General features: G+C 45.1%; 1 protein-coding gene across 1 annotated transcript in view; it reads right to left on the reverse strand.

Annotated features, from left to right (window-relative positions):
* Positions 1 to 14,909, reverse strand: part of abca5 (ATP-binding cassette, sub-family A (ABC1), member 5) — a 33,643-nt gene extending 18,734 nt beyond the window's left edge. Inside the window, exons 1-16 of the mRNA XM_084455952.1 lie at positions 14,800 to 14,909; positions 14,098 to 14,240; positions 10,375 to 10,564; positions 9,282 to 9,455; positions 8,439 to 8,536; positions 7,759 to 7,985; positions 6,328 to 6,469; positions 5,512 to 5,700; positions 4,883 to 5,030; positions 4,505 to 4,682; positions 3,536 to 3,594; positions 2,940 to 3,226; positions 1,427 to 1,546; positions 1,194 to 1,332; positions 403 to 493; positions 110 to 249 (exon numbers count right to left, since the gene is read on the reverse strand). Of these exons, the coding sequence (XP_084312078.1) occupies positions 110 to 249; positions 403 to 493; positions 1,194 to 1,332; positions 1,427 to 1,546; positions 2,940 to 3,226; positions 3,536 to 3,594; positions 4,505 to 4,682; positions 4,883 to 5,030; positions 5,512 to 5,700; positions 6,328 to 6,469; positions 7,759 to 7,985; positions 8,439 to 8,536; positions 9,282 to 9,455; positions 10,375 to 10,564; positions 14,098 to 14,240; positions 14,800 to 14,812 (2,338 nt within the window). The 5' untranslated portion in view covers positions 14,813 to 14,909. The remainder of the gene's footprint in view (positions 1 to 109; positions 250 to 402; positions 494 to 1,193; positions 1,333 to 1,426; positions 1,547 to 2,939; positions 3,227 to 3,535; positions 3,595 to 4,504; positions 4,683 to 4,882; positions 5,031 to 5,511; positions 5,701 to 6,327; positions 6,470 to 7,758; positions 7,986 to 8,438; positions 8,537 to 9,281; positions 9,456 to 10,374; positions 10,565 to 14,097; positions 14,241 to 14,799) is intronic.
* Between the last annotated feature and the right edge of the window lie 6,162 nt (positions 14,910 to 21,071).

Consider the following 21,071-nt stretch of genomic DNA (forward strand, 5'->3'; position numbering starts at 1 on the left):
GGGGCACAGTTCCGAGAAAAACGGAGAAAACGCTATGTATTGCTTTAAGTCTCCTCATTACATTAGAAGTTGCATTCATTAAAGTCATCAACAGTAATTGTGCTCTGACCTGCGAAAGTGTCCCGGCTTTCGAAAGGAAGCGTGAACGTCAGCTCTGCCTCTTGTTGCCGTGACAGCTGAGCCTTGGCGACGTGCTGCTTGACCAATGACGTAACCCCATCTACTTCACAACCTCCGTTCACTGACATTCTACACCAGAGAATGAGAAAGTATCATCTTAAAGATATCGGGACTATCGAGTTTCCTTCTCAGATTTTTCCTCTTATCAAAATCTATACCTCAGTCCATTAGGTTTTCAACTGTGACATCGCAAAATGGAGAGGCATCGTGAGGTCAACTTGCCTGAGGTGGTATCCCACTCCACACTTGGTCTTGAGGTACAGGGATGAGCCCACACACTTGAGCTGGCCCTGGGAGATCACAGCTTTGCGGTCTGGGGGGAGAAGAGAGACAGTTCCTCCATCAGGGCAGTGAAGCTCATGAAATACCCCCTGATACAGCCAGACTGCATGGTAGTGCTCTAGTTTAAATACCCTGATACAGCTAGACTGCATGGTAGTGCTCTAGTTTAAATACCCTGATACAGCCAGACTGCATGGTAGTGCTCTAGTTTAAATACCCTGATACAGCTAGACTGCATGGTAGTGCTCTAGTTTAAATACCCTGATACAGCCAGACTGCATGGTAGTGCTCTAGTTTAAATACCCTGATACAGCTAGACTGCATGGTAGTGCTCTAGTTTAAATACCCTGATACAGCCAGACTGCATGGTAGTGCTCTAGTTTAAATACCCTGATACAGCTAGACTGCATGGTAGTGCTCTAGTTTAAATACCCTGATACAGCCAGACTGCATGGTAGTGCTCTAGTTTAAATACCCTGATACAGCTAGACTGCATGGTAGTGTAGGGCTCTAGTCTGTGAGCATGAATGAAAATTGTGTGTATCATGGTAGGGTTCTAGTCGGTTACGATGAATGATAAGTGTATGCTTCATGGTAGGGTTCTAACTGGATAAAAATGAATGGTGTGTACATTTGTGTGTGTGTGTGTGTGTGTGTGTGCGCGTGTGTGTGTGCGTGTGTGTGCGTGCGTGTATGCGTGTGTATGCTTGTATGTATGCGTGTGCGTGTACCAGCCAGTATGTCTGCCTCGTCCATGTAGTGCGTGCTGAGCACGGTGACCCTGCCTGCTCTGCGGCTCTTGAGCAGGGACCACACCTGGTGTCTGGAGCAGGGGTCCATACCGGCCGTGGGCTCGTCCAGGAGGAGGATCTGACACACGCGCCCACGTACAAGAGGCAAACCATCAACAACTGAAAGGGTTTTTGTCATCATGTTAAACGCCAGTGAGAACAGATCCAGCTACCTTGGGGTCTCCCAGGATGGCTATGCCCACGGAAAGCTTCCTCTTCTGGCCTCCACTCAGGTTCTTGGCCTGGGCGTCCATGATCTTCTCCAGGTCCAGATCTTTCAGCACTTTGGTTACCTAATAGACATGCATCATACAGGAAAGCATGTCAACAAGCCACACTGTTAACCACAAAACTCAATAGTTCAATGGAATTCTTCAACTTGTTGGCACTTCTCCAATACGTTCATAGCAACTAATGACAAGAGACACTGTATTAAAGTAAAGAAGCACTGATGCATTGTCCACTTCATGTGCTATTTGTATACTCCAAATTTAATTTCATCTTAGTTTTTCAATGCTTTTTTTTATTGAGGAGGATATATGTTCTACGTAAATGTTGTTAACATTCATGATATTAAAGAGGTGTGGTTTTAAACCACAAGTTTACTTCATAGGCTGAGTACTTGTGTTATTAGGCCTACATTATCTGGTAAAAATGAGTCAGAACCAGGAACCCACCCACCCACCCTCACTCACTCCCTCCCTCTCTGTCTGTCCTTCTCTCTCTCTCTCACAAACACACACACTCTCACTCAAATCATGCGGACATGAGCATCAGTGCCAGGGCTGGCCCGTGGCATAGGCGAAGTAGGCGGCCGCCTAGGTCAACAACTCTGACAATTATAATTACAATTATTAATTGTAATAATCGCAATTATTTTTCTGACAATTAATCGTTAAGCAAAATTCATAATCGTTACAGCCCTAGTCTGTGTAACAGGTGCGTAGGCGGAGTACATATAATGAAGGAAACAGAAGCACCTGCACTGTCTTCACTTGCATACCTGACCGAAGTGTTGTGTGTATGTAATAGTGAAACTTAAATCTATCTTTATCATTTCATGTCTGATACCAGTGTAACCAGAACTTATGTGCATGTGGGTTTGTGAGAACATTTTTACATGAACAGTCTTCCTCTCCTTGTGTGAACTCCTCTGCTGCTTAGCCAGTGTTAGTAAGGAAGGGGGTTGCCCATTTTTACGACTCTTCTATGGCCTAGCAGCTGTTTACCAAGGCCATAAACCATAGCCTTGGGTCTTCACATACAGGTCAGCTGTTGACCTGTAGAACTGCCCTACTGTCTGGTGACCCTCTCATATAATTGGTTAGTGGAGTTTTACATATCCATGTATGGGTTATGCCCACAGTGGATATAATGCTGTGTTTGAATTTGATCATGGCTCTTGTCGGAACTTGTCTCCTACCAGAGTGCCCGACTTTGCAAACTCTTAACTGTTGGAATAAAAGTAACTAGCTTTGGACTTACAAAGGTGAACCTCAGCATTTCAACTACTCATTATTGAATGATTAGAATAATTTCGGTAACATCTATTAAGCGGATTCCATTGAGCAAGTGAAGACAGTGTGCGGCGGGTGCTTCCGTTTCCTTTACTGTTCCGGATCCCGAAACGACCTCCATGAGGAGCCGCCCCCCCGCCCCCCCATGTCCTGTGAGAACCACACACACCTCGCTGTCGATCTCCCCGGGCGGGATGCCCTTGATGGCGGCGAAGATCCTCAGGTGCTCCTCCACCGTCAGTACGTCGAAGATGATGTTGAACTGCGGGCAGACACCGACCAGCTGCTTCATCTCCGCCCCCTCGGCGATCTCAGCCACTGGCGTGCCGTAGATGGCGGCCGAGCCGTCACTGGGCGGGCAGATGCCGCACAGGATGTTCATGAGGGTGGACTTGCCGGCGCCGCTGTGGCCCAGCAGGGCGGTGATCTGGCCCTCGTAGATGTCAAAGGTCAAACCTGGGGGAAGGGGGGACGGTACAACAAGAGCATTTAGCCATCAACATCAAACATCGAAGCACCACAATGGAAATAAGTCTTGAGACTTTATTGCGTTATCCTTGGCAATGTCTTTTTAAGCTATGGATGTAATCATTTGTGGTTTTAATTTTTATATTTTCAAATAAACTAAACTAAAAACATCGAAAGACCAACATAAGCCAAGTCAATTCTAGTATTTTATCATCATGACTCCTCATCTTGAAGAGTGATATTTCAGATGTCAACGTAAGGCGTTGGGAAGGGTTTGATGGAGGGAAAAGGTCTCACCTCTCAGAGCTTCCACCATGCTGTCCTTCTCCTTGTACACCTTGCGGATGTTTCTGATGCTGCCGGAGGAGAGGGGGGACACACGGAGACGGACCGTCAGAGAGCGTCAACGCCACATCTCTGGTGACGGCCCGGCCTTGCTGCTCTGCAGCTCCATGAGACCATCCTGACCGACCTAGTGAGCTCACATTCGGTTTCTCTCCGCAGATCAGCCTGGCCTTCCCCCTCTCTCGGACAATTATTGTGGGCGGGAGTACTTGCCTTGACAGACTAACTCCTTCCAAACAGCGTGACAAAACGTTTGCCAAATCCAGTCGGAAGAACAGCGAAGATGTCTTTTCCTCTGAGAAACTGTGCATTGCCTACTCTTGCTCTTGTTTAATTGTTATTATTGAGTCTATTTCTGCAATAACTGCACTTATGGCTGTGTTTATTCTACTAACGTTAACGTTTTGCCACGAGAACCACTCAAGGACTACGTTCTACTGGGAGGCAGGACAGAAGTCAGAGCAGTCCCTGACGGGCCCAGTCAAAACGTAATCAGAGAATAATCATTGGAGATAGGGGGAAGTCCAGGCTGATCTGTGGAGCAAAACTGAAAGTGAGCTGGCGAGATCAGGATGGTGTCAGGAGGCTATCTGCTCCGGGCCCTAATTAATGGAGCGGTGTCGGCTGGCTGTGCACCAGGCAGGTCACTCTGCTATATCGGGTTCACATCAACTTCCTCTGGAAACTCTAAAAGCCGGTATTTTTGTCTTCAAACGTCAATAACGGGGGCCTGGTTTCTAACTGTGTATGCTGATCAAATTGTCCATTGTCCGAATGTAAGGACAGACATTACAAAAAACCTTTGTATTACATAATTTCCTGCATATGCATAATTAGAACTGACACAGATGTAAGAGGATAGTTTCCCATAGATCAGTCTATGTTGAGCTGACTGTAGCCGGTATGATGGGGGTCGCTTACCGGATAGCTTCTTTTCCCCGGAACTCAGGAGAGACAGGTTCCACAGACTCGTCTGCTCCCAGGGCGCCGTTCACCTCACCCTCGTACACGGAGCTCACCTCCACGTAGCGCTTACTGCGCTTGGACCAATAGGATGGCTTCAGGAAGTAGACCAGGGACCGCCTCATGCCAAACTCACCTGGATCAGGGATAACAAAGGGCTACCGAGACTGTGTGTGTGTGTGTGTAGATGTGTGTAAGCGTGTGTGTGCATGTACTGTACCTGTATATGTGTGTGTGTGTGTGTGTGTGTGTGTGCGTAGGTGTGTGTGTGCGTAGGTGTGTGTGTGCTTGTGTGTGTGTATGCGTGCGTGTGTATGTGTGTGTGTGTATCCTTACCTGGCAGCACCTGGTCCAGGTAGAGGGCCAGCAGCAGGTAGAGGATGCAGTCCAGGACCAGCATGACCATGGGCGCGTACAGAGGATGGGGGCCGTCGGTCAGGGTGGTGAACACTGCTCCGTCCCCCTGGGCCTCCAGGTACACCACCTAGACACACACAGACACACACACACACACAACTGATTCAGAATCGATTCATGAATCCCAAAATCGATCTTTTATTAAATGAATGAATGAAGGAATGAATAGTTCATTAATTCATTCAATGATTCATTCATTCATTCATTTTTGGAAATCAGTATCGATACCCAGCCCTAGTATTGATGTGTTGCATAACTTGGCAGTCATGTAATTAAGGTTACAGCAAAAAAAAAACAAAAAAAAAAACAGGTTTTAGTAACACTAACCGAATCGATATTGAATCGAATTGTGATAATCGATTCTGAACCTTGTGAATCGGAATTGAATCGATTCTTGAAATTCTAATCGATACCCAGCCCTAGACTGTAATGTAATAATGTGTAATATAACTTGATGTGATCATGTTAAAAGACGTCTGTAAGCACTGATAGTCACTTTGGATAAAAGCGTGTGCTATATGACTTTAATGTAATGTAATGTAGTTGACCTGTGCGATGCCGATGGAGAAGGCGCTGGGAGAGAGCAGACACAGCAGCCAGACCAGCGGCTGGGGGAAGTCCCTCATCAGGACGGTGAACAGGGACAGGCAGCCGAACACCACAGTCAGCATGGAGCCCACCGTGCTGGCAAACTTGGGCTTCTTAAACAGCGGAGTCAGCATGAAGGAAAAGAAGATCTGAGGAGGGGAGTAAGGAGGACGGGACTGGCTTTAATATATCCTGTCACAACAAGATACACTCAGCCCCCCAAATGCAGCTAAACGGCCAAGGTTATAGAAGGCTCGGATTAGGGCTGTTTTTTTGTGTGACTATTTTCATAATAGATTAATCTGTAATAAAAGGGACTGCGGGTGGAAATTAGCCGTTAAGCTATAACCTTGTACAGTGTATCTCTCCCCATTTTATAGGGTTGATGTCTATTGCACCTTGTCCCTGTCTTAAAAATAGATACAAATCAGAAATCTCTCGATTATTTTTTCGATTAATCGGATACAACTTTTTTTGTGTGCAAAATTTTATTCAGAAACCAACATGAATTCCAAATCAGACCTAAATCTATGCAAAAGATGCACATGCTATTCCTACTCTGATTAGGATGCATCCATGTTTTTCCAACAAGAACTTTTACTTATTTATTATATATTATTTTACTACTTTTACTTTTACTTAGTAAAAGCTCAACTCTCAAAAAAGTCGAACTGGGTAATCCTGGGTTACTTCTTTCTCAGTTTTAAATTAGAAGTTAAAGGCTTATATAGATATATATATAAATGTCACCCCTGGTTAAGAGTTAAACTACTCACGGAGGAGATGCCATACAGGAAGATGAGGAGGAAGACGACCAGGAAGTCGCTGTTGGGAAAGAGGGCGGTGTACGTGGCGATGACGGACATCAGGACGGACATGGTGGTGACCAAAGCAGCGTAGAGCAGTCCCCACGACAGCCTGTTGACCAACACACACACAAAATACTAAGTCATTACATTACAGTCATTCAGCAGACACTTTTGTAAGATTTGTAAGATTGCAAAACATAAATACAATAGGTGCTTAAGAGAAAGGGTAGTATTTCTTGAAGAGGTGAGTTTTGAGCCCGCTGTTGTGATTTAATTTGATTTAGCTCCCCTGCATTTTAATCATCTCATAATATTGTAATCATAATCATCATATGGTATAAATTGTTTTAGACAACCACAGCACCAAAATGTTGCAACAGAGATCTGCTCAAGAGTAATATCAGATGTGACCACTAGATGTAGCCATAGGAAACTGATCTGTCAAAAGTTGAGTTATCTCCTGCTGAGGCTAGCAGTTTAAGGCTGCTGGAAAAGTCTACGCTCTCCCCTGACCGCTTAGATACCCCGATTTCCTCCTGTTAAATTCCCCAATGTCCTCCTTTTCCCCCCTGATCTGTCAAAAGATTGAATTTATTGATGCTGACACTGCAGTCTTGACTACAAACACAGTCTACGCTTGCCCATGTACAGATAGTGTTCTCAATTTTGAAAGTCCATATTAATGTGGTAATCTCTAACTTCCCAGCTAGTTATTTTTGGCAACACCTGTAGGGTAACTGCAGGTGTGTTGCATACAATGCAAAATTCAGGACACTCATGGACGCGACGAAACATGGGAAGAACCCTATCCCTAACTGCAACGGTGCCTCCTGCATCGTTAGGCAGGCACACTAGCTATCAACAAAACTGAATGCTAATGTCATCTAGCTCACCACCGAAAGGCTGTTGTGGAACATGGTGACTTAACTAACGTTAACGAGTGCTGGCTAGCTTAGGCTATTCTAGCTAGCTAAGTTATCTAGCGCCATGGACTTCAACATATTTCGTACTTGTTGGACTGTATTTCCCAGTGATCGCTTCGAACCCAAACAGTGTTACTTGTGTGATTTCAGTGGATGGTCACATAGAAAATAGAAAAGTAATATGGAAAGTAAAGGAGAGAGTGGACCCTTAGCGGACATCAGCAGAAGACAGTCATACGGAGAGAGTGAACCCTTAGATGTCTTTAGCTGTCGTCACCAGAAGGCGGAGTCGTACAGAGAGAGTGAACCCTTAGCTGTCGTCACCAGAAGACAGAGTCATACGGAGAGAGTGAACCCTTAGATGTCTTTAGCTGTCGTCACCAGAAGGCGGAGTCGTACAGAGAGAGTGAACCCTTAGCTGTCCTCACTAGAAGGCAGAGTGGTACAGTGAGAGTGAACCCTTAGCTGTCCTCACCAGAAAGCAGAGTCGTAGAGCCCCATCATGCTCATGGTGTCTTTGAGCCGCTGCTCCTTCTCGGCCGCCACGTTGACAATGAGGAAGGTGACGAAGGGCGTGAAGGCCAGGACCAGGTAGATGGAGATTAGTGCGTGGGGGAACTTCTGGACCTCCACAGAGCCCGGCTGGCCCATCATCACCACACGCATGTCCATCTCACTCCACACCGAGCGTTTGGTCCGCATCTGGCCACAGCAAACACACGTCAGGAAACACACGTCAACACCAGCACCAGCACTCATTCAGTGGGTATGAATGAGCCAGGTCTCTCTTGAAAATGAGATATTAAATCTCAATGAGTTTTCTTACCTGGTTAAATAAAGGTTTAAAAATTATATATATTACTTTATTTATTATATATATACGTATGTATATATATAAACTGTATCCTCCTATATACATACACACAGAACTAATGAGACTAAGCTTTAACTTGTATAACTTCAACCAAGTCCTCAATGAGCGATTATTATGTGTCAGGTGTCAGTAATAACACATAAACTCAACAATAACAGCCCAATTTCTTTGTTGCACAGTAGACATGGTGCAATGATAAATCTATCCAGTCTTCAGTAGGTGGAGTGGGTCTGTGCCGGAGTTATTCTCCTCCGGTGATTTTTGTCCCTTCCAGTTCTCACCTGTATGATGGCAGCGTCGATGAGAGACTGGAGGCGGATAAAGCCAGAGTACCAGTAATTAGCTGCCCGGCAGTTCACTGAGGTGGCAAAACAGTTGGCTGTGGGAGGGAAAAACATGCCTTGTGAGACCATCCTGATCTTGCCAACTCACTCTCAGTTTGCCTCCGCTGATCAGCCTGGACTGGACTATCTCCAACGCTTATTCACACAATTACATTTTGACCTGGCTAATCAGGGACTGTTTTGACTTCTGTTGTGCCTCCCAGTAGAACGTAGCCCCTGAGTGGTTCCCGTGGCAAAACAGTCTCCCGAATGAACGAGCAATAACATTAACGTTAGTAGAATAAACAGCGACATAAGTGCAGTATTGCGGAAATAGTCTCAATAACAACAATTAAACAAGAACAATAATATGCAGAGTTTCTTGGAGGAAAAGACGTTTTCAGCGTTCTTCTGACTGGATTTGGCAAATGTTTTATTACGCTGATTGGCTTATGGCAGGTACCCCCACCCACAATAATTGTTGTAGATAGGGGGAAGGCCAGACTGATCTGCGGAGTGATACTGAATGTGAGCTCGCTAGGTCAGGATGGTCATACTGTATGAGGTTAGGAAAAACACAGAGATGGCCTCCATATGGAATGCAGCCATTATAGTTCAGCTCTGTCTGACAATATCCTAACTCTATACCCACTATGAAAACGGACCCTTTTCATTATGCGTTTATCACCACCTTGTGAGCAAGGCTGACAATAAATGAAGTACTTATTTTCCTCCAGGGAATTCTAGACAGCTGGCTAGTTTTACACCAGGCCGCTCAGTGCCGGATGCAGACTCTCTTACCAACAGACTCGGTGTAGTCGCTGGGCAGGGGCAGCTTGTTGTACGGGAAGCGTAGCCTATAGGAGGTGGCCGAGCTGTCCATGAAGACCACCCCCACGTAGCCCGAGGGCTCGTACAGACTAGCGTTCTCCAGGTCCTCCTCGCTGGAGAACATATCTGGAGGGTCCTGCAGGTCTGTGATCACAACACCCAGAGAAAGGCTCAGAGAAAACTGTTCTATGATAGGTAACTTGTGTAAAATGTAAATAATTGGATTGGTACTCTAGGGCCTGTGCTAGCCAGCCTTAACCCCTGATGGATGATGCTAAGTAACATTGGGCCTCATTCACCAACCATTCTTACGAAGAAACTTCTTCTTAAACTCCACTTATGCAGTTTCCACAAAGATTCTGGCATTCACCTATGTTTTCTCATTACCTCCACCCCAGCGACAGCTGAGGGCGTGAGGTGTTTTCGGTGGCATGTGTTTGTGTTTGTTTTTCGTTTGTTTGTTTCTTAGCAGGATTATGCAAAAACTACAAGATTGATTTTCATGAAACTCGGTGGAGGGGTGTACAGTAGCATGGGCCAACTTAGAACCCACTACATTTTGGAGCAGAGGACCCATTACATTTCCTATCTTATTTGGGGATAGGAGGGAAAAAAACGCTGATCAAGCTGGATTCAATCTTGGGTCCTCTGACTTGCCAATGCACCTCACACAACACTGCCTTAGCCAGTTGCGCCACCGAAAATCTAGCGATTCAACTGTGCGGATGGCCGGTCTGACATGTGGGCACAACCCTTCAGTCTCATGCTCTGATTCGGGGCTGGTGGGGCGTTTCCTTTACCTATGCTAATTCGGGAGATCTGGCACACACTTTCAATTTACGAAACAAATGGGATTCATCAATATGAATGAACACATCATGAATCATACTGAGGCTCTTCTTAGAACCTTTCTTAGGAATGAATTTACGAAGGTTAGATATTGGTGAATGAGGCCCATTGTCCTCCTCATCTTATAATCCAACGGTTTCAGATCTGCTGTTCAGTGTAAAAAGTCACGAGGTGTCCATGGGGCTGCTGTCCCCGGGGTGCATAGGAGACTCACGCATCTCCCGAGCCACCTCATCCATGATGTGATTGGTGATGTTGGTGATAGGGGTGTATCCTAGGCCCTTGAGGAAGTGAGGCTCCTCCCTCTCCAGCTCCATGGTGCCGATGCCCCCGTAGTAGACGTGGGGGTTGAGGGTGCTGATCAGGATCAGCAGGCCCAGGAGCAGCAGGGGCAGGATCAACTCCTGGACGGGTCGGGACAAGAACACGCAAGAACATTTGGTAAATGGTAAATGGACTGCACTTATATAGCGCTTTTATCCAAAGTGCTTTACAATGACGGCCTCTCATTCACCCATTTACACACATACACACGCCAATGGCTGCAGCTGCCATGCAAGGTGCTAGCCTGCTCATCGGGAGCAATTTGGGATTCAGTGTCTTTGCCCAAGGACACTTCAAGCTGTTAGGAGGAGCCTTGAATCGAACGGCCGACCCCCCGATCATTGGAAGACCCGCTCTACCACCTCAGCTACAGCCGCCCCATTTCACTACTCGTTGTACCTGTATAATGTAGTACGCGACAAATGAACCTGACTTTGACGGGGAAGAGTTCTTCAAACATGGAAAGAATTAAGACTGAATAACAGCATTGACAAAGTCCTAAACAACGTCAAAGCTCTCCAACAACTGATGATCTCGTAGGCCACTGCATTAGTTCAAGGACTCCCCATCGCCAGGGACCGTGACAAACGACCAGAGCTACTCTACACATGCCTGATGTGACAACACAACCTTGAGCAGGGAGAAAATTGAAACACATAAATTTGAGCCGAAGGAGTGTCACGAGGCTAGCGCAGAAAATAATAAATAATAATAATACTGAAACTAATAAAAACTAAACTAAAACTAAGCATTATCAAAAAATAAAAAATAAACTAGCAAATCTGCTTTAAAAACTAATTAAAACTAAACTGAAATTGAACACAAAAAGTTAAAACGATATAAAAATAAAAAGTAATGAAAAAAGCAAAACTATTATAACCCTGGTCCAATGTCTATCAGTGGACAATGTGTCTACAAAGTTTGTATGCACAAAACAGCATAATTTGTTGTCATAAACTGGTATTGCTAACAATGGCTAACTTGGCTAGAACTACAAAGATGGGGCGAAAGTGGGGTTTTTGCATTTTGTTCCTGGACCGCATTTAACTGCGGTGTGTCGTCCCGGGCTCCAAATCCGGAGGTCCTACACTATAGGAACGCAACACCAACTCCAGGAGGCCCACCAACACTACCCTCGGGAAGAGGAGATGAAACAGAGAGACCCGTTAAAAATGCATCAATGCAACTTGAATCCAAATGAAACATGCATGGCCTTACAGGGAGGGAAAGAGGGGGAGGGGGTTATGCCTTAAAGCCTCTGGAAACTCAAATCCACAAAAGTCTTCTAACTATGTAATTTAGTGTATTATGTACATTCAGTAATAAACAACATGTAAAAGTATTAGCAATTAATTTCTATCAAAATTCGAAATATTCTCATTTAGGTTGTTATAATATTCCTGACAGTGGGTTTGAAATGGGCGTTGTTTAATTCGTTTAATGTGACGTCATTATATCCGAGATCCAATCATTAAAAAATGCACATTAGTAAGTCCTACCTCCCCGCTAAATCTGCCTCGTCGACAGCAAATTTGCAGTTAGCTAACATATTTGATCCAGCCTAGTATCTTTGTCTATTTTTATCTATCCATCTACCGGTATCTATTTTTATCTATCCTCCATCTCCCCACCCTGTGCACCATCATGATTGTTTGTGCTGTCCCTGGGTGCTCATCGGTGAGATGACAACAAGTCATTCTTTAGTTTTCCAACTGTGTTGGATTTAGAGAAACAGTGGACCGCATTTTTGGTGAGCCGTGGTGGAGCAGTCCGGAAACATAGCTTCATATGCTGCCCTCATTCATTAAATTCTGCCAGAAAGCCATGGGTTTTGCACAACGGCTATGTCTTGTAGCTGGAGCAGTACCCTCTCTCCCTCCACTTCACCCTCCCCCCGATGCCCAGAGCCTAGAGATCGATCATTAAGTTACTTGCTAATGATAAAGTTTAAGTAAATGTTCCACGTTTATTGTTAACCTCACCTTTTTCTAAAGAAATCTAACATTGTTAGCTTGCCAACTCAGTGCTTTGTAGCTGCTTAGCATCCTAATAATGTTAGCGCTAGCTAGTATGGTTAGAACTAGCTGTGGCTAACTAATTCTACTAATGGATAGAAAAGCATTTTGGAACTCACCATTCAGTGATCGATTAAAATGAATTATTTGTTTATTTTAACTCAGATGTTTGTGGATGCTTAAAGAGACACTAACATTTGATATCATATATGCATTTTTACTATTTCAAGCCAAGTATCCAGAGGCTTTAAGAGATGTTTCATTTATTCAATTCCAAATCAAGAGGAATGGGGACTGGGTGTTGAGCTGCGTTGCCAAGCAGGAGGGAGTCATATCATCACTGATCACAAGTTTACAAGCACGTGTGGGTGGGATAAAAGGCCAAAGCTATGAGACTGGTGCTCCCCAGCTCCAGAAACAGATATGTGACCGTGACAGCAGTGTTTTGTACTTCAGGGGCCACCGTAGCTTCCTGTAATAGCCCTCATGGAGTCATTGTTAAGGCCCATTCAATTACTAATTCACACACACTAGAGCTAAATAACATAAACTTATATTATATGCTAATAAAAGGCAATAATTAATCATGTGTATGAAAGCCACAATGATGAATGAAGAAGAAAGACCAACTGGAGGTTGGTTGAATTAAATGGCCGCCATGGATGAACAGGTCCCATAATAAATGGTAAATGGACAGCACTTATAAAGCGCTTTTATCCAACGCACTTTACAATGAAGGCCTCTCATTCACCCATTCACACACACATTCACACACCAATAGCGGCAGATGTCATGCAAGGTGCTAGCCTGCTCATTGGGAGCAATTTGGGGTTCAGTGCCTTGCCCAAGGACACTTCAAAATGTGGACAGGAGGAGCCGGGATTGGAACCGCCGACCCTACGATCATTGGACCTGAGCTACAGCCACCTCTAACCAGCCGTACTAGATCCTCCAGCTGCACTAGGCTTGGCCCGGTGGCTACTGCTCCTGCAGGTGCTGGTACATGACCTGCTGATGACAGAGACGTGTGCTGGCCTAATAATTACAAGACCTCAGTCAATAAACTCTTTTGGGGTGTGCTTGATTTAACTTAGGACAGTGCAATGAAGCCCAGGGGTCAGGCCTGTAAGGACCAACTGAGAGGTCAAATCAAACATACCTCAGCTACTATGAGGTACTTGAAATTGTCTGACAAAAGGTCTGACAACTACAGTTGGAGAACCTGCAAGTTCATCATCTAGAGAACACAGCTCAACTAGCTGCTATAAATCGTCTAGCCTCCATCTCATCTAGCTCTAGCTCTCTCCCACTTACAGGTCTGTTGCATAGGACACTGAAAGTTATTCTGCTCTTAGGCCTTTCTCATAGGTAAACAGTGGTTTGATTCTCATATAATGGGGCTACGTGCACAGATGTGTGCACAGATCTGTGCACGTAGCCCCATTAAATGAAAACGCTACGAGCACAAATGTGTGCACACCTCTGTGCACGTAGCCCCATTATATTAGAATCAAGCCACTGTTTACCTATGAGAAAAGCCTAAGAGATCAATCCAGTTTTCAGGATCTTCAAATCAGCATCTTCAAATCTGCACCTACCTGCAAGCTCTGTTGCTTGGTCCTCCATTTGATCAGTAAATTCTTGTAGAGCAGACTTCGTGTTTGATGCCAAACCCCGGCGTCTCGTCTAGGTAAGGACTGCATACTTCCAGCATCAGGATGAGAAGTCTCACTGGGCTCAGCTGGAATGGAAACAAATCCTATCATTTAGGACGACTGCTGGTCGCTATGGGGTGAAAGGGAATCTAGCCCACACGGATCCTATAATCATGCAGCCAGTCTGCAACAAACTGGCTAGCAAATCACACAGACGGCCTGTTTTAGCTTACAAGGCTTACGTTGATACGCACCCACATGCAAATCTTCTCACGGATCAGGATGCAGTAGTTGCAAATCAAACAAACTGACGTTAGCTATAGCTAGCAAGTTGCTCGTCTAGCATTAGCTAGCTAGCTATAACGTTGGTGCAGTAGCCAATATCGAGCAATCGTGTAACGTTGAGCTAGCACACACTCTAGAACAAGTTTGATTACGTTTAAGTGGTCGGTAACATTTATCTGAAATGTCTCTCCAGCTGTTTGCCAGGATAAAGGATACTGCTGCTACATATCTCGCTATTAGCCAGTGGCTAAGCTAGCGACTCTCTGACAGCAAGCTAGCTGTCAGAAAGGCACGACGTCAGTTGTAAGATGACAATGTCCGTCGCACAAACAGTTCTAAGTAGCAACGGGAGTTACTTACGTATAAAATACATTAAGTCATGTTTTTCATATAGTTGTGAATGTATGTTCTGAAGGCCTTGTGGTCCAGCTGTAGGTGCGTTTTATGCAAACAAGCAAAGTCGGGGCTCCAGAAAGCGAAAGCCGCAGAGAGCTGTCAGTGCGCTCATACTTCCGCCTTCCTTGGCCAATCAAGAATCATAAAGTTGTCAAGATCGGATGTTTTTACACCAATCACAAAGCGTTAGAAAACAAACGTTTTATGTATCTAATCTAATCTAATGCACAAATAGATATATGCCCCCAAGATACAGGTAGCAACAAACAACAAATGAAGAATAAATGTTGTGTCCCCAAGCAAGAAATACAAGCAATATACACAGCTATCCACTTAAAGAGCATGTCTCATAAAAATGCAAATAAGGTTGAGTCTGTAACAATGTCTGACTACAATGAGCTATTTTGATTTATTTCTGTATTGACATACCTTGAAATGACCGGCTGTCACGTAGCTAGACATAGCCTACTTGCTTGATTAGTGCTCTAGACATAGCCTAATCAAATGAGCTATTTGATTTTTTGGCAAACATTAATTGGAGTATACTAGGCCTACATCTCATAGGAGGAGAGAGGGGGCAGGGATAGATAGATTTATATGGCAGTTGAATATTTGTACATTTTATGTCTCATCACAGATTCTATTGATTGTAGTGTTCTTTATTATATTAAAATAACACAGCCGGTGTTAAAATAACACAGTCGGATGTCTGTAAACTGGAGATATCTCTGCAGTAGGATGTCTGTGAACTGGAGATATCTCTGCAGTAGGATGTCTGTGAACCGGAGATATCTCTGCAGTAGGATGTCTGTGAACCGGAGATATCTCTGCAGTAGGATGTCTGTGAACCGGAGATATCTCTGCAGTAGGATGTCTGTGAACCGGAGATATCTCTGCAGTAGGATGTCTGTGAACCGGAGATATCTCTGCAGAGGGGGGGTCAGAGCTGCCAGACAACAGCTGTCTGCATCAAAGAACCCAACAGAACCCAGATCTGTAGCCAGCAGAGGTGAGAGAGAGAGGGCATACCCATACACACACAAAAACAAAGAAACACACACACACAAACATTAGGATTCATTTCATGGCAATTCACCAAACATCATTATTCCTGTGTCATGTGCACATTTTACCTAGGTGTGTGTGTGTGTGTGTGTGGTGTCCTCAGGTGTCCTTCTCCAGCTGTTGTGGTGCCAACAGAGAGATGCGGGCCAGCATTTACCAGACCAACCAACTGAGTAAGGGAGGGAAAACCGGAACCAGGCTAGGTCAAGCCTGGCTTATGTGCGTGGCTGGCTTGTTTCTGTTCAGGACTGGTAGGACGGAAGCTAGTCATGCCACTGAAATAGCTATGAATTGAAATTACATGAAATAATGTCTGATAAATTAAGATAGGTCTTGTCGCCTGGACACATCAGTTCCAATGCTAATCCTGCACAATAAGGGCGACATAGCCAGTTAGCTCATGAGCTCACAACAACTAGCAGCAGCTTCCATAACAGTAATGGTAGCGGTCAGTGGCTAAAGCAGTTACACTGATGATTACTGTAACGTTAGCTATTTTGCTGCAATTGGTTCAACTTCTGTTTCTGGACAAAGTTAAGGGATAAACCCAGATAACACAAGGCTAGCGGACCTACTGTACAGCGGGTCCCCGATGGACGAGTTGGCGGACCTCCGGCGGAATACAACACAAGACTAGCGGACCTACAGTGGGTCCCCGATGGATGCTCCACCACCATTCCACTGGTAGTTAATTGTCTATATCCTAGGCCCATTTGCCATGGGGTCTGCGGCATGATGGCGAGACCCCGCCCCCTCGGGTCAGAGCTGGTCGTGGATAGTGTACCTTTCTCCGGACTACCCACCTGCCCCACCAGTGAAGATCCTGTGTCTTTAGCCCACACGAGGGCTGAGTTGTGGGGTCCGTGGTGTGGTGGCGAGACTCTGCCACCTCGCGTCATATTGGGTCGGGGGCAGTGGAGCGCTCTCCGGGCTACCCATCTGCCCCCACCATTGAAGACCGTGTTTCTCTAGCCCTCTCGGGCTGATTTGTGGGGTCCGTGGCGTGGACAGTGGCGTGCTGGCAAGACTCCGCCCCCTCGCATCATATTGGGTCGGGGGCTGTGGACCCCTCTCCGGGCTACCCATCTGCCCCCACCGGTGAAGACCGTGTTTCTCTAGCCCTCTCAGGGGCTGATTTGTGGGGTCCGTGGCATTGTGGCAAGACTCCACCCCCTCGCATCATATTGGGTCGGGGGCTGTGGACCCCTCTATAAACCCTTTATACACATTATTTGACCTTTCAATTCTCTTCACTTACATAAACAGACAGTGAGTGTGTGGTCTCTGAAATAATAAAGACATATAATGTATAACTAACAGAAATACTTACACAAATAAACTAAATAGCCTAACTCAAATACTCATTGAACTGCTGAAACTGAACAAGGGACAGTCTATCTAAGCCTGTTGCTGCCCACTGAACAAGGAACACAGTCTATCTAAGCCTGTTGCTGCCCTCCTGTGGCCGAAAACGGTAAATGCTCTTGTGGTAGCAACATAGAACTGCAGGTTCTGGGACCACTGCCTCTTGTGGTAGCAATATAGAACTGCAGGTCAACAACGGGACAAAGGGAAAAAGGGACATTTACTGGACATTTGCTATTCTAGCTGCGCTGCTGGCCAGCCATGCACAAAAACACAAAAAAATAAACTCCTCCAAGCCTATTCCCAAGTAGTCCTGGTCCATTATTGGAATATTGAGTAAGGATTACACAGTGTATGACCTGCGAGTGAACGAGGCTGTCGTATGAATGACGCCTGCATTGCATGTGGTTGTCTAACAGAATAAACTGGGGATCCTGCCGTGCCGTCATCAGTTATTACACAACGCAAGTGAAGTCTGTTACACAAACTCATCCAGCGGTTTACGAACACGTCGTGAATCAGACAGGAGCTTTCTTTAGAAATGTTCTTAGGAAGAAATTTAAGAACGGAATTTAGGGGGATATTGGTGAATGAGGCCCACTGATTCCTACATGGATTCGGTTACTATCTCATGTTTCCAAGATGATTTTCCTCCTCTAGCTCTATTTGCTCGACAGTAACATCTAGGCTATTCTGACGCTTCTGCAGCCCTACTGGTGTTGGTAGGCCTACCAACATTATTATAATGACTCTTGTGATTGTGGAGATATTCTATATTCATTGTGGGCATGTACTTTACAGATTATTTCTGATAAAACTATCTGGGGACAAAGGCTAATTGAATTGAAAATGGAGAAAAGCCTCATTTGGTCTTTTTTTGTAGGCTATAGAGTGTTGTAGTGTATTAGCTACACCGCGGATGATAAATCTACCAATATTAATCTCATACTCTGATTCCTTTGGGACAGAATTGTAGCATCGTGAGATCACTAGATCAGGATGGTCTCACGAGGCTACCAGAATTCACAGTCAAATTAAGAAAGTGCAATATTGTTTTGCGTGACTTTTATTTTGAAATTACTTGAAAGAAACCTACCAGATACGGATTTGGCGAGATCCTCACCGCTGTAGAGCAATTCGTAGCGTGTCCTAATTTAAAACCATTAAAATGTCCAAACTACAGCTATTCAGATATTTTGTCAACGAGCGATTAGCAGCGGCAGCGCTGGATATATTCGGACATTATGAAAAAACGCTTGCAGAGTGCCAAGAAGAAATCTGTCGTTCCCAGGAGAAAATCGCGGAACTGCAGAGAATGCTAGACAACGTCATTCAACCCGAGATCAATCTACATCGAGCAGGTTCTGTCCTATTTATATCATTCTCTGCTGTGGTTTGAGTCACTCTTCATATTCTGAATTGAATTAACCAACTATTCTCTATAACAATTAGCTTGTAGCTAGCAGTCAAGTTTGTGCTTGCCTGTCTATGTCAAGCTAGCTAGGAGGAGTACAGTATGCTACTGTTCTTCCGAGAACCATGGACGTATTAATAGAACTGGATACAGCCACTCCATTCACTGACCCACTCCATTCACTGACCGCTATCAACAATGAAGCCCTATTGAACCGCGCCATCTTGGCAAATTTGTAGTCATTTGACCATTTCCGGTGACTTTTGTACTTGCGCAGTTGTGCTTTTCTGGCCTTCCGGTGACTTTTGTACTTGCGCAGTTGTACTTCTGTCCTACGCGCGTCCACGTCCACGGTCAACGTTGGCACCGCTTCTAGCTATCGAATGGCCGACTGGTGTAAGATGGATAGCCTAACGTTAGAGAGATAAATGTAGGCTATGGTTATGTTAATAAAGCTAACAATGATGTTGTAACATGCATGCAGCACTGCCGATCTGAACGATTGATTCATTATTACCATGGATCGGTATTGGGATTGATCAAGGGCGAGTGTGAAATAGCAGCCACGAACTCAGCGGGTTATCCGAGATGCGGTAGCAGCGGCCAAAGCTCCTGCTGGCGGGGAGTGAAGCTCTTCAACTCGCCGGTCACTGGCTCCCTGGAGGAATTTAGCCTGGCTGCAATAACGTTATCGCGAACGGAATGAATACTATCTACTAGCAAACAAAACATGATCAGTTATATTTAACCTGTTAAAACTAAGATGCCTGGATGAAAAAATAATTTCTCCAATGGATATATTTTACAAAAACAGGTTAATATGCAAGCCGGTTTTCATTGCTAAATCAAAGCGGGGAGAGCTGGGAACGTGCGTGGACGCGCGTCGGACAGAAAAGCACAACTGCGCAAGTACAAAAGTCACCGGAAATAGCAAAATGACTACAAATCTAGCCAAGATGGCGCGGTTCAATAGGCCTTCACTTTAGATTTCAGATCCTGGGGGCTTGCCGAGAACAGACATGCAGTTAGGCTATCCTGAATTATAATGCCGGACGGGGTGCTGCATATAGGCATATGACATTTTGAGTATGAAACACTTTATGTCCTGGATTCTGGTGGATCTTCCAAGCACCAGTTGGTGCTGGATTAGCTTGTCTGCGTTTATAAGCAGGCGTTGTGTTTGACACAAAAGATCCCATATGAGTTCATAATTATATTCATATTTAAGAAAAAAATACCCACGTATCAGCATTGGCGGTCACTCGAAGCGAGTATTTGACTGTCCTCTTCGTAGGGTCGTCCACGTGACGGTCCTGGAGGCCGATCAGTGATCCGCATACTCTCTGGAAAGTGGAGGTTAGTGGTGGCGGAGCCTTTTTCTGTCTTTCCTTGCGGTGCTGTCGCTTTGTCTCTGCAACACGGTGGAGTTCCATTTCATGACGTTCAGCTCCTTCCTGCACAGATCTCTTACAGGAGTGCCTGCCCAGTGCCGTTTGCTCCCATAGTTGCTCGACGCGATGTGGAATAGCTTCAGACTGATCTTGATATTGGCCTTGAAGCGTTTCTTTTGCCCACCGGGGGCTCGCTGACCTTCCTAGCTTAATTTATACTTAACTTGCATAACTACTATTTTATCTAGGCTTACTATGCATTGTGCCTGCATTGACCAGAATGAGCTGTCAAGTGTGCGCAAGGTTTAAATATTTGCCACAGAGAGATCCGCAGATCAGTCTTCCAGCCATCTCCAATTACGTTTTGACCGGGCCAATCAGACACGATGTTCGGACTGCTGTTCTACCCTGCCACTAGAACGTAACCCTGGATTGGTTCTCGTGGCAAAACAGTCTCCCGAAGCAACGTTGAGTTAGGCTATTAGAATAAGGACAGCCAAAAGTGCAGTTATTTCAGAAATAGACTCAATAATAATTAAACAAGAACAAGCACAGTTTCTTGGAGGCAAAGATGTTTTTTGCTGTTCTTCAAACTGGATTTGGCAAAAGTGTTGTTACAACTAGGCAAGTACTCCCACCCACTGAAATCATTTGAGATAGGGGGAAGGCCAGACTGATCGGTAGAGAGAAACTGAATGAGTTCACTAGATCAGCATGGTCTTACGAAGCGATATATCCAACAAACTATTCTTAGTCTTATTTTCTCACAGATTTGGTCTCTTAACTTTGTTTCTGTAGTTCTGACAGTGGCAGGGGAGTGAGTCCATACTAGGCAAAACGGTTTTGAGTTTGAGGCCCAGGAACAGCACTAGGGACACACTAAATAAACTACAGAGCCATTATATGACAACAATGGCCAAGCACCACAAAGAGGAATGACAGGATGATAAAATACACCCCCTTAGGGCACAGCACCCAATAGCCTACTCCACTACTTCACT

The sequence above is a fragment of the Borostomias antarcticus genome, assembly GCF_949987555.1.
Source record: "Borostomias antarcticus genome assembly, chromosome: 22".
NCBI lineage: Eukaryota > Metazoa > Chordata > Actinopteri > Stomiiformes > Stomiidae > Borostomias > Borostomias antarcticus.